Source organism: Micromys minutus (genome assembly GCF_963924665.1).
Source record: "Micromys minutus genome assembly, chromosome: 25".
Taxonomy (NCBI): domain Eukaryota; kingdom Metazoa; phylum Chordata; class Mammalia; order Rodentia; family Muridae; genus Micromys; species Micromys minutus.
In genome coordinates this window covers 32491854-32504797 of record NC_137960.1, presented here as the reverse complement: position 1 = coordinate 32504797, position 12944 = coordinate 32491854, and the positions used below count along the sequence as shown (strand labels likewise).

The following is a 12944-nucleotide window of genomic DNA, read 5'->3' as shown; positions in this document are numbered from 1 at the left end:
AGACATTTGCTAATTGTCTGAAACCTCTCTGTATTGTAAGAAATGATGAATCAATATCATTATAGAATTAATTTTCTCCTTTGCTATCATTTTTCTTCTTATCCCTTAATTTAACTCTTACAATGAGTGTCAACTTTGTTTGCCATGGGGTTCCTTCAATTTTCTTTAAAGATATAACAATGATGTTCTGTCAGTCTTTGTCATGGTCACATTGCTAAAGGTTTAGTGAATGCTTTTTGTTACTGATTCTATATATTCTAGTTCTATTTAGAATAATTATAAATTAATAATCGCATGACAAAATTATTTGAAGTTATGATGTTTATACAGATCCCGTATATGAGTTAAAGATAGTATTTTTATTTCAACTCTTACTCCTATTTTTCAAATACATGTATGGTTATAAGTAATTTTTAAATGCACATAAAATTATTGACTCAAATCCTGTGCAATACATTTGTCCATACTGAGCAATTATGAAGTAAGTCAGTTTCTACTCATTAGTAATTTACCACAAGAAATGTTCTCTTTCATCTTAGAAACAAGATAATTCAGAAGTCACTGTGTCGTAACTGTTGTATCCCTGTTCCTTAAAATGTGTTTCTCACTTTACATTGTATTATCAAATGATAAATTTTGAAAAAGCTCAGTAGGATGAAGCAATTGTTTTTCACCCAAGTAATCTATTGGTCCTGATGTATACACATTTGTTTTCATGACACTATGAAAGAAAAGTTTGCTTTTCTTCTCTCCTGTGTCATTTGAGGCTTCATATATGCTTATTTCTCAGGATGGACAAACTAGTATTTTAACTCAACTCCATGTGCAATTGCTGGATGAAATCTACCTTACCTTCTTAAAGGCAAAACTATTCAAGTAAAATAGAACTTTTTAAAGCCATCATCATGACATTTGTTTATCTAGGCACTTCAGAAAACTAAAAACCTTCCTCTATTCAAAAAATAAACAGGCTGACAAAAAATATAGTGAAATGACACCTTTCACAATAGTCAGAAACAATATTAAATACCTTGGTGTGACTCTAACCAAGCAAGAGAAAGATTTGTGTGAAAAAAAAACTTTAAGTTTCTGAAGAAAGAAATCCGGGAAGATCTCAGAAGATAGAAAGATCACTCATAGCTGGGTCTTCAGGTAGTATTATGTCCAATTTTCTGAGGTATCACCAGACTGATTTCCAGAGTAGTTGTATTAGTTTGCAACCCCACCAACAGTGGATAAGTGTTCCTCTTTCTCTGCAACCTCGCCAGCATCTGTTGTCATCTGTGTTTTGGATCTTGGCCAATCTGACTGGTGTGAGGTGGAATCTCAGGGTTGTTTTGATTTGCATTTCTCTGATGGCTAAGGATGTCGATCACTTCCTCAGATGTTTCTTGGCCATTCGGTGTTCCTCAACTGAGAACGTTTTGTTTAGCTCTATACCCCATTTTATTATTGGATTATTTGATTCTCTGGTGTCTAGCTTTATGAGTTCTTTGTACACTTTGGATATTAGGCCTCTATCTGATGTGGAGTTGGTAAAGATTTTTTTTCCCATTCTGTTAGTTGCCGTTTTGTTTTCTTGACAATGTCTTTAGCCTGACAGAAACTTTGCAATCTCATTAAGTCCCATTTGTTAATCTTTGACCTTAGAGCTTGAGCCATTGGTGTTTTGTTCAGAAAATTTTCTCCTGTGCCTAAGTGTTCTAAGGTTTTCCCTAGTTTCTCATCTAATAGTTTCAGTGTATCTGGTTTAATGTGGAGATCTTTGATCCACTTACACTGAAGACCCAGCTATTCCACTTCTGGGCATATACCCCAGAGACACCTTAGAGCACAACAAAGATATATGCACCACAATGTTCTTAGCGGCTCTATTTATAATAGCCAGAAGCTGGAGAGAACCCAGATGTCCTTCAGAAGATGAATGGGTACAAAAATTGTGGTACATTTACACAATGGAATACTACTCAGCCACCAGAAACAATGACTTGACCAAATTCTTAAGAAAATGGCTGCATCTAGAAAATATCATCCTGAGTGAGATAACCCAGTCACAAAAGAACAGACATAATATGCAGTCACTGACAGTGGGATGCTAACCCCAGAAGCTTGCACTGCCCCAGAAACAACTCACAGACTGTATGAAGTCCAAGAAATAAAGAAAATAAAACAAAACAAAAAAAAAAATAGTCATGCTCAATCCTTACCCACCAAGAACACATTGACAAATTCCGGGTTGTACCCTGTATTACATGTACTGTCTGCTCATTGTAAAAAAAAAAAAAAAAAAAAATCTTTACACACTAAGAAAACTTTGACTATATCCAGGTTGCATCTTGTTTTACATGTACTTTATGCTCATTGTTACTGGTGGGATCTTAATCACACTATCAAACCTTTAAAAAAAAAAGTACTGACAAAAATGTATTGTATAGTTTTATGCAAAAAATGCTTAAAATCTGTACATTTATCTTTGTTTTGTAAAATAAAGTTGTTTAAAAAAAGATATTACAACATTTTTTAACTGGGTCATAAAATAGTTTCTTTTTAATCAGCATATAATTGTTTATTTTTTTACAAAATAAAAATATATTTATTGGCTTAGACTTAAAAAAAAAAAAAAGAAAAGAAAAGAAAACGAAAGCAGCTGAGCAAGCCAGGTGAAGCAAGCAGGAAAAAAAAAAAGAAAAGAAAGATCTCCCATGCTCATGAATTGGCACGATTAATATAGTTAAAATAGCCATCTTGCCAAAAGCAAACTATACATTCAATGCAATTTTATCAAAATTCTATCTCACTTCTTCATAAAGTCAGAAAGAGCAATTTGCATATGCATTTGAAATAACAAATAACCTAGTATAGAGAAAACTGTTTACAACAATAGTAGACATTCTGGCGGAATCAAGATCCTCAACCTCAAGCTGTATTGCAGAAAATTCATGAAAAAAAAAAATAACCTGTTTGGGATTGGTACAGAAACAGTCATGCAGATCAATGAAATAGAACTGAAGACCCACAAATGAACCCACATGTTGTGGTAGCTTCTCCATCCCAAAGAAGCCACATAAAACCATATATATTCAAACTATGAGAAGAGAAAGTGGGTAAGAGCCTGGAACACATGGACACAGGGAAAGTTTTCCTGAATAGCACACCAGCGGCTTATGCTCTAAAATCAAGAATTGACAATTGGGAACTTATAAAACTACAAATCTTCTAGAAGGCAAAGGATACTGTCATTAGGACAAAATGACAACCAACAGGTTGGGGAAAAAAAAACTTTACTAATCCTACATCTGATAGTGGCCTAATATCCAATTTATATAAAACTTGAGAAGTTAGACCCCCCAAAAAAAGAATTTAAAACCCAGAGAATCAAATAACCCTATTAAAAATAGGGTTCAGAGCTAAACAATGAATTGTAAACTGAGAAATATTAAATGGCTGAGAAGTACCTAAAGAAATGTTCAACATCCTTAGTCATCAGGAAAATGCAAATCAAAACAACCCTGAGTTTCCACCTCACACCTGTCAGAAAAAAAAAAAAAAAAAAAAAAAAAAAAAAAAAAAACTCAGGTGAAAGCAGATGGTGGCTAAGATGTAGAAAAAACAGGAACACTTCTACATTTTTGGTGGGATTGCAAGGTGGTGCAATCACTCTGGAAATGACTCTCATGGTTTCATAGAAAATTAGACATAGTGCTACCTGAAGATCCAGCTGTCCCATTTCTGGATATATACTCAAAAGTTTATCCAACATATAACAAGGACACATACTCCACTATGTTCATAGCAATCTTATTTATAATAGACAGAAGCTGGTAAGAGCCAAGGTGTCATCCAATAGTGGAATGGATACACAAAATATGGTACATTTACACAATGGAGTACTACTCAGCTATTAAAAGCAATGACTTCATGAAATTCTTAGGCAAATAGATAAAATTAGAAGGTATCATCCTAAGTGAAGTATTCCAGACACAAAAGAATACACATGATACACACTCACTGATGAGTGGATAATATCCCCAAAACTTGGGTTAACCAAGATATAATCCAGAGACCACATGAGGCAGAAGGGTAAGGAAGACCAAAGAGTAGTTGCTTCAGTCCTTCTTAGAAGAAGGGCAAAATACTCAATGGAGGAAAAGAATGAGTCAAATTGTAGAGTAAAGGCTGAAGAGAAGGTCATACAGAAACTGCCAACCTGGTATTTATCCCATATATAGTCACCAAACCCAGACAATATTTCAGATGCTATGAAGTGCATACTGACAAAAGCCTGAAATAGATGCCTCCTAAGAGGTTTTGCCAGAGCCTGACAAATATAGAGGTAGTAGATGCTCTCAGCTAACCATTCATTGGACTAAAAACAGGGTTCTCAATGGAGGAGTGTCAGAAAAGACTGAAGGAGCTGAAGGGGATGGCAACCAACCAGACACCCTCCCACCCCCAGCGCTCTCAGAGACTAAACAACTAACTAAAGAGTTTATATGGAGAAACCCATGGGTTCAACTGCAAATGTATTAGCAGGTGTTCTTATGGGGCAGCAACTGGAGGAGAGGCCCTTGATCCTGTAAAGACTTGATGCTCCAGTATAGAGGAATATCAGGAGGTGGGAGGGAGTGAATGGTTCAATAGGTGAGCACTCTCACAGAATAGAGGCAGGGGGAGAGAGGATAGGAATAAGGGGATTTCAGAGTGGAAACTGGGAAAAGGGATCACATTTGAAATATAAGTAAAATAAATCCAATCAAAAAGAAAATAAACACCTAATTAATACATCACAAATACTATCAGACTACAGCATTGTGATATCAATAGACATGTAGACCATAGACACAGAATCAAGGGGAGCCAGTGTTACACCTTCCATTCATCCACCTAATTTATATTTTTATTAATTTAGATGTTTTATTTTAAAATAATCCAGCATGAAAAATGTTTTGTTGATGTCGTAGTTTTGGGTTTTTTTTTTTTTTGTTGTTGTTGTTGTACATTTTCTTTGATTCTATTGTGTTTATTGTTTTAAAGCCAGACTTTAAATAGAGAACAGTTACATGTGATTCTTAGCAGCAAATGGCAGCCAGAATCCTCAGTGCCTCCAGCTTCTGATCATAACAGGCACTCGGCATGATCATGCTATAAATATATAGAAGTATGTGCACAGAAAAAAATCATTCATACACAAATAAATACATCCTTTTAAAAATTAAAGCTAACCCTTAGTCTTAAATCTTAGTTGTCAGCTATTGGACTAATATATTGATGAATTGCATGAAATTTACTTAATAAAGTTTAAGAAAAACATGAAATGTGCCTTTAATAAAGATGTCATCTTTTTGTCATAAGTTTTCATAAAATTATTAAATATTCAAAATGACGAGCTCATATACCTTCTCCAGACCTTCTTCCTTGAGACTGATTACATCCAAATCAAAATCTGTCCGTAAGCCATTGGTTTTGTTAAATGTTATTCTGCCTGTGAGACCTTCCCAGTGAGCCTGGAAAAAAAGAAAAACCAAAACTCATAATTAACAAGAAATATTTTTCATAATTACTAGAAAAGAAAGCTACTTTCTTTCCTTCTCAAAAATTATTTGGAATTACATTTTTAACTATATTTTGTTTTGAAATGTGAAGAATTTAATTTTCTCTCTGATAATTTCCCAACTTAAATACAATTGCTTAACTTATCAATTCATGTTGATAGATTTTTCCTTCGATATATTTAATGATTTTGGTTTATATACTAGGTGTTCCTTAACAAAAAATATATTATAGTGTTTGATTTATTGAATACAACATTCAGGATTATTCCAAACTATAATTTACTCCCTAAATTCATAACAGCAATAAACATGCTACTTTGATGAAACATGGAGTCCACAAAAGTCTGTTATACTTTTTCAGTTAACAATCCTCCCTTAAAATAAATATTGTAAATAACATTTCCTGAAGAAGTTAAGGCATATATTTCATAATTATTCTATATCAGTTATAATGCCTGTAAAACATATTCTCAGTGAAGCATGAGGTAGAATGTTATGCCTCCAAAGTGAATAAATGAGTAGATTTTATTTTAAATAAAAATATTTTCCAAATTTTATGGTATTTACCAAAATTGTCTATTTCCAATATATGGCATTTAGACATTGCTTAAATAATTATCACTTGAAAGTTTTAATGCTGTAACATATACATGTATCTGCAAAGTTTGAAATAATATACACCAGTAGCCGAAACACAGGATTCTTAAAAGATTAAAGTTAGTATTTCAATAGTGAATGTAAATGAGCATCATTGCTACCCTAGTTTTTAGTCACCCTATTTGCTTCTTTGATGCTAGTGTGTGGGCCTTTCAAACTAGTTTTCAGACACTAAATTAAAAATGAAATAGAAATCATGGTTATTATCTGTGTCATATTACAATATGTACTGAATAAATTTAAGCAGGCAATAAATGTGTTAGAAAAGAGTTTATCCAATTTCTTCAAAAGAAAAATTATTCAGAACACTAGTAAAATACTTAAAATAATGTAATAACATATAAAAGAATCAGAAAGCATCAGAATATATGTAGAGAACAGCAAAATAAAACTAGGGAGAAAGGAGTAAAACTTTAAGATCCCAAACCAGACAAGTAATAAACATTCTCTAACTTACTCAATTTTAAACTTCCTAGCAACCTAAGCAGAAAGGGAAAAAATGATTGAATTGTAATATGCAGGGTTCATATTTTGGAGTCATACAAGCTGCCTGAGATAAACAGCCTCTCCTGGTATGGAGAACTCAAAGGACTTTCTTCTGTTGGTCCTCTTAAGGGGAATACTGTGATTTAGTGGACAAAGCTCTCAATTATACTCTACAATAAATACAGTGGGAATTGTCATAGAGCTGTTTCTTTCAGGGCTAGCTAACACACATCTCAGCCATAATGCTCAAATGCTGAGTTCAGGAAAATCAATTCTTTCACCACAGAGACCTGTGATCTATGTCCAGAGCTCCAAGAGTGCTGAGTGCTTTAAACAAGAACTTAATGTAGAATGTGAAGCAACTAATAAAGAGCTATTCTTCAGGGAAAACCAGTAACCCCGAATTGAGTCTGACAAATGTTAGAGAATGGAAATGCATGGAGACTGTCTAAGAATATTGTGAGATTCCCACTCATGATCCTATTTGCATTTTTATTCCACGATAAAATAGATGGTTAATCTATTAGCAATGTTGAAAAATCTTAAGTGTGCCAATGCTTGTGATTGTTTTAATAGTTAAGACAATCGACCACATAAATTTTTATCCAAGAGAAATGGTCTAAGCAAACAAAGGACTGCCATTCTTAGGAGGAAGAGAAAACTGCAAAAAAAAAAAAAAAAAAAAAAACTGTGTGCGCATATGCATAAATGAGTCACTTTCCACTTGTTTTTTCTACTTCTGGTCAATATCAGAAGAGGGACAATACATTGTCTTAAGCATTACTCCATTACACAGTGTGAAGTAAGTTTTGTACTTTGTGAATCTATATATTATTTTCAGCTTTGTGTTTCAAAGTGATGGGAATTGAACTTGCGACTCACATATGCTCAACAAGCAGTCTGCCATGGAACTACATTTCTAGTCTTGTTATGTAGAATATTTGTACATTTTGTTTCCTACAGTTCTATAGATAAAATAGCCATGTCACACAAATTAATTTTAAATTTATTGGAGCCTAAATGACATTCAAGTTAAAAAAAAAATACTTCCTAGTTCATTGGCTAACATACAACATTTATTTAGACAGCAACCTCTCTATAAAATGTCAGAAAAACAGATTTTCAAAAATAAGATTAATACCATCAATCAAGCTTTAAATGGGTCATTAGGCTTCATAAGCTTAGGTCATCAGAGATATGTTGATGGATATTGAACTAATGTATGACTAAAATAATAATTTGTATTTAATTGTCTTTTTGCATTTTGGCTTTTCCTGTTTAGCTGTTGTCTCTTGGAGGCCTGCTTTTTCCTTAGGAGGAAATGGAGAAAATGTGGATCTGGGAAAGAGGAAATTTGAGGGGAGTGAGAAGGAGTGGAGGAAAAGGAAACGGTAGATGGCATATATTATACAAAAGTAGAATCTGTTAAGAAATGAAGTTTCAATTAAAACATAAAAGTGTGTGCTAGGATGACTTCACTGTCCTTCGCCAGTCTCTTCTCCACTTACCTCTTTAATTAGGCTCATGAAGCGGGTCCCAAAGCGCCAGGGTTTGTGTCGATTGCATTGCAAGGAGCTGACTGTCATCTGGGGAAACTGTTGCACAGCCACAGACACAACGTGCACTGCATCATACATCAGAGCCGCATCAGTCTGGAAGCAGAGAAAGGGCATATATGTTCATAAACACAGCATGCAAGAATGGTCGACTAAGAAGTGTTCTTTACATTAGAGCAAACAATTTCCTCTACATTTTGTGGCTCTTTCTCAGATAAGACACTGTGACCATATTACTACAGCTCTTTTAGCACAGTTGACCCACATGGCCTTTCTCTGCTAAATCAATACAGACCCTGGTATTGCCTTTTTAGCTGGAAATACATAAAGACACTTTATTGGTCTTCTCACTTTCCCTTGGTCTATCTTACTCTGTCTCACCACACACACACACACACACACACACACACACACACACACACACACACACACACACACACAAAGTACACTGGCTGAAACTGTGACATTTAGAATTATTATATATCTCACATAATATTTATAGAAGTGAACAGTTCTCCTGTGCAGGAGGAAGAAAAGAGATTTTTAAAAAAGAGTCACTTTAGAAAGCTTAAGATATAAGCCCAGATCTTGTCTTCAGCTCTAATTTCAAATATCCATTCTCAGTCATGATGCATCATCCCAAAGACAGAATCTCAGTGTATGTGTTAATCCCTTTTCAAGAACCTAAGCTTAATCTCTTGTGCTGTTTTCTTCACTCAAAATTACTATATCAATAAAAGTTCATTTAGCTTTGCAAATAAAATGAATATGAATTTAACTGTTCAGTACCTGATCAAATGACCAGCTACTTTCTGAGTCAATGATAAAAATAACGCCTATGAAATTCATAAAAAACAAGAGGTTCAGAGACTCTCAATCATTCAGCTCACACAATTTGCTCACCATGTGTTTTGGATCCATGCCAGTTCACATACCTACAAGAGATGGGCACACTCACAGGGCTACTATCAGTGATCTTTGAGCCATCTGTTTGGCATGATTTAGAATAAAAGCATGTAGTTCCTTTCCTCATTCATACAATTAGTGGGCTGTGAAGTGAATTCTAAACTGAATAGGAACCCTGTAGATCATATTGTGTGCCACAGTACAAGACAAAATGAGATTTTATTTTCCATTCAGATAGATCCTATGAGTTTTATCACAGGAAATAGAAAATGACTAAACAGAACATTGCAATATGAGAGTGCAGGAACAGTCATTTTGTCTTTTTAAGTCTTTGAGAAATGTAAATGCATATCTACAAACATTGTTTTATAAATAACAGATGACTAATTTTGCATGCCATGTTAGCTGCATAGTAAATAACGAGAAGACTGAATTTGATACAGGGTACCAAATATGAACCTGACAATATGAACCACTGTTTGGTTTGGATCTAAGTTAAAATTTATCACATATAAGACTTCTGGCCCTAGAAGTCATTATCAAATTTGAAAAATGTATTTTTTCTAAAACACCATGAAATATTAGACCATGCACCTGCTGAGAAAAGAAGACAGAAGTGAAATCTTTCAGGTATTACTGGCAGGCTAGTTTCATAATATTACCACAGAAATACACCTCAAAGTATCAAGTTTCTTCCTAAATTCAAATTTCATTCCTGATGGAATGCATTGTCAACTTGGCTATATTAGTTCTCCTAGGAGGCAGGCCTTGTAGAATTTTGAGTGAGAAGGTCATCTCTAACTGAGAAAGAAAATTATAATCTGAACACTGAATATGGGTGGGACCATCTCACAGTATAGTATACTCAGCTGAATTAGAAAAAAAAAAAAAAAAGACAAGAAAAGTCCATTGTTCTTTCCCTTACATACTGACTACAAATAGAAAATAGCTGTTACATTTGGTTACCACTTTAGCCTCAAGATTTTGTAACCATTTGCCAAAACATACTCTTCCCTCCTTACATTATTTTCTTCAAAATTTTGTCAGAGCAAAAAAAACAAGAATTTAATGTATCAAAGTCTGGAATAATCCTAGTAAGGACAAAATTGTTACCATAAATTTTTAATAGTATTTTAAAATTAGAATTCTATTACATATCATTATTGCCTCTAATACAATAAAATATAGAAGTTTAAAAGAAAATAAATAATCTTTGGAAACCATACAAGTAGAGGAGAATCAATTCATTTGGAACAACCAAATGATGAGAGGCAAGTACAAGAACCTAAGCAACAGAAACCAGGGCCATTTGGATCTTCAGAATGCAGTTTTCCTACTTCAGAAATCCTGAATAACATAGCACACCAGTAAAGCAAGATTCTGATATTATACCACATCTCATAATGATAATAGATGACTTTAAGAAGGACAAAAAACTATTCTCAACAATAAAAGAACTTCCAGGGGAAAAACATTCTTGACTTCAAGCTGTATTACAGATCAATTGTGATTAAAAACTGCATGATATTGGTACAGACACAAGCAGGTAGATCAATGGAACAAAACTGAGGACCCAGAAATGAATGCATGCACCCATGGTCACTTGATTTTTACAAAGGAACTAAAAACATTCAATGGAAAAAGGACAGCCTCTTCAACAAATGATGCTGGTTCAACTGGCAGTCAGCATGTAGAAGAATGCAAATTGATTCTTTCTTATCTCCTTGTATAGAGCTCAAGTCCAAGTGGATTAAAGACCTCCACATAAAACTAGGTACACTGAAACTAATAAAATAGTAAATAGGAAAGATCTGAGAACATATGGGCACAGGAGAAATTTCCTGAACAGAACATCAGTGGCTTAAGTTCTAAGATCAAAAATTGACAAATGGGACCTCATGAACTTCCAAAGCTTCTGTAAGGCAAAGGGCACTGGCAAAAGGATAAAATGGCAATGAACAAATTGAGAAAGGATCTTTACCAATTCTACATCTGATAGAAGACTAGTATCCAATATATGCAAAGAACTCAAGAAGTTAGACTCCAGAGAATCACATAATCCTATTAAAAATGGGGAACAGAGCTAAACAAGCAATTCTCAGCTAAAGAATATTGAATGGCCGAGAAACACCTAAAGAAATGCTCAACATCCCTAGTCATCAGAGAAATGGAAATCAAAACAACCCTGAGATTCTACCATACACCAGTCAGAATGGGTAAGATCAAAAACTCAGGTGACAGCAGATACTAGTGAGGTCGTGAAGAAAGAAGAACACTCCTCCACTGCTGGTGAGATTGTAAACTGGTACAACTATTCTGGAAATCAGTCTGGTGGTTCCTCAGAAAATTGGACATAGTAGTAAATGAGGACCTAACTACATGACTCTTAGGCATATACCCAAAAGAAACTTCAACATAAAACAAGGACACATGCTCCACCATGTTCATAGCAGCCTTATTTATAGTAGCCAGAAGCTGGAAAGAACCCAGATGTCCTTCAACAGAGAAGTGGATACAGAAATTGTGGTACAAATACACTTAGCTATTAAAAACAATGACTTCATGAAATTCCTAGGCAAGTGGATAGAACTTGAAGGTATCATCCTGAGTAAGATAACCCAGTCACAAAAGAGCAATCCTGGTATATACTCACTTATAAGCAGATACTAACCCCAAAAGCTTGAATACCCAAGAAACAGTTTATACAACTTATGAAACTCAAAGAGAAGGAATACCAGAAGGTGGATCCTTCAGTCCTTCATAGAAGAGGGAACCAAACTCTCCTAGGAAGAAGTAAAGGGACAAATACAGGAGCAGGGATTAGAGAAAAAAATCACTTAGTGACTGCCTCACCAGATGATCCACCACATATGCAGCCACTAAACCCAAGCACTATTGCTGATATCAAATAATTCTAACTGCCAGGAACATGATATGGGTGCCTCCTCATTGGCTCTTCTGGAGCAATACTGATACAGAGGAAAATACTTGTTGCTAACCATCAGACTGAACACAATGACCCCATTGAAGAATCTGTAGAAAGGACAGAAGGAGTTGAAATGTACCATATAATCTGTCACAAAACAGTCCTCAACAGATAGAAGAAGATGGAAATAATCTCATGCATTCTATTCGATCACCATGGAATAACACTAGTCTTCAATAACAACAAAAACAACAGAAAGCCCACATATACATGGAAGCTGAACAGTATTCTACACTTTGATAAACTGGTCAAGAAAGAAATAAAGAAATATTAAAGACTTTCTAGAATTTAACAGAAATGAAGGCACAACATACCAAAACTTATGGATATAATGAAAGCAGTGCAAAGAGGAAAACTCACAGCACTGTGTGTCTCCGAAAAGAAACTGGAGAGAGCATACACTAGCAGATTAACAGCATATATATATATATATATATATATATATATATATATATATATATATATATATATATATATAAAAGGTCTAGAAGAAAAACAAAAGCAAATACGTACAAAAGTAGATGGCAGAGAAAAAAACAAAAAACAAACAAACAAACAAACAAAAAACAACTCAGGGCTGTAATCAACCAAGTAGAAACAAAAAGAACTAAACAAAAACTCAACAAACCTAGGAGCTGGTTCTTAGAGAAAATCAACTAGATAAATAAACCATTAGCTATACTAACCGGAGGGCACAGTATTCAAATTAACAAAATCAAAAAATGAAAACGGAGACATAACAACAGAAACTGAGGAAATTATAATAACTATCAGATTTTACTACAAAATTCCATACTCAGC

The 12944-nt window shown here is 34.3% G+C and overlaps 1 protein-coding gene across 2 annotated transcripts in view; it reads right to left on the bottom strand.

Moving 5' to 3' along the window:
• Window positions 1-12944, bottom strand: part of GRIK2 (glutamate ionotropic receptor kainate type subunit 2) — a gene marked incomplete at both ends in the record, with an annotated part of 685772 nt that overhangs the window by 320790 nt on the left and 352038 nt on the right. For both annotated transcript variants that reach the window (XM_080937894.1, XM_080937895.1), the window contains 2 exons: window positions 5397-5504; window positions 8204-8347. In XM_080937894.1, coding sequence (XP_080794020.1) covers window positions 5397-5504; window positions 8204-8347 — 252 coding nt within the window. The remainder of the gene's footprint in view (window positions 1-5396; window positions 5505-8203; window positions 8348-12944) is intronic.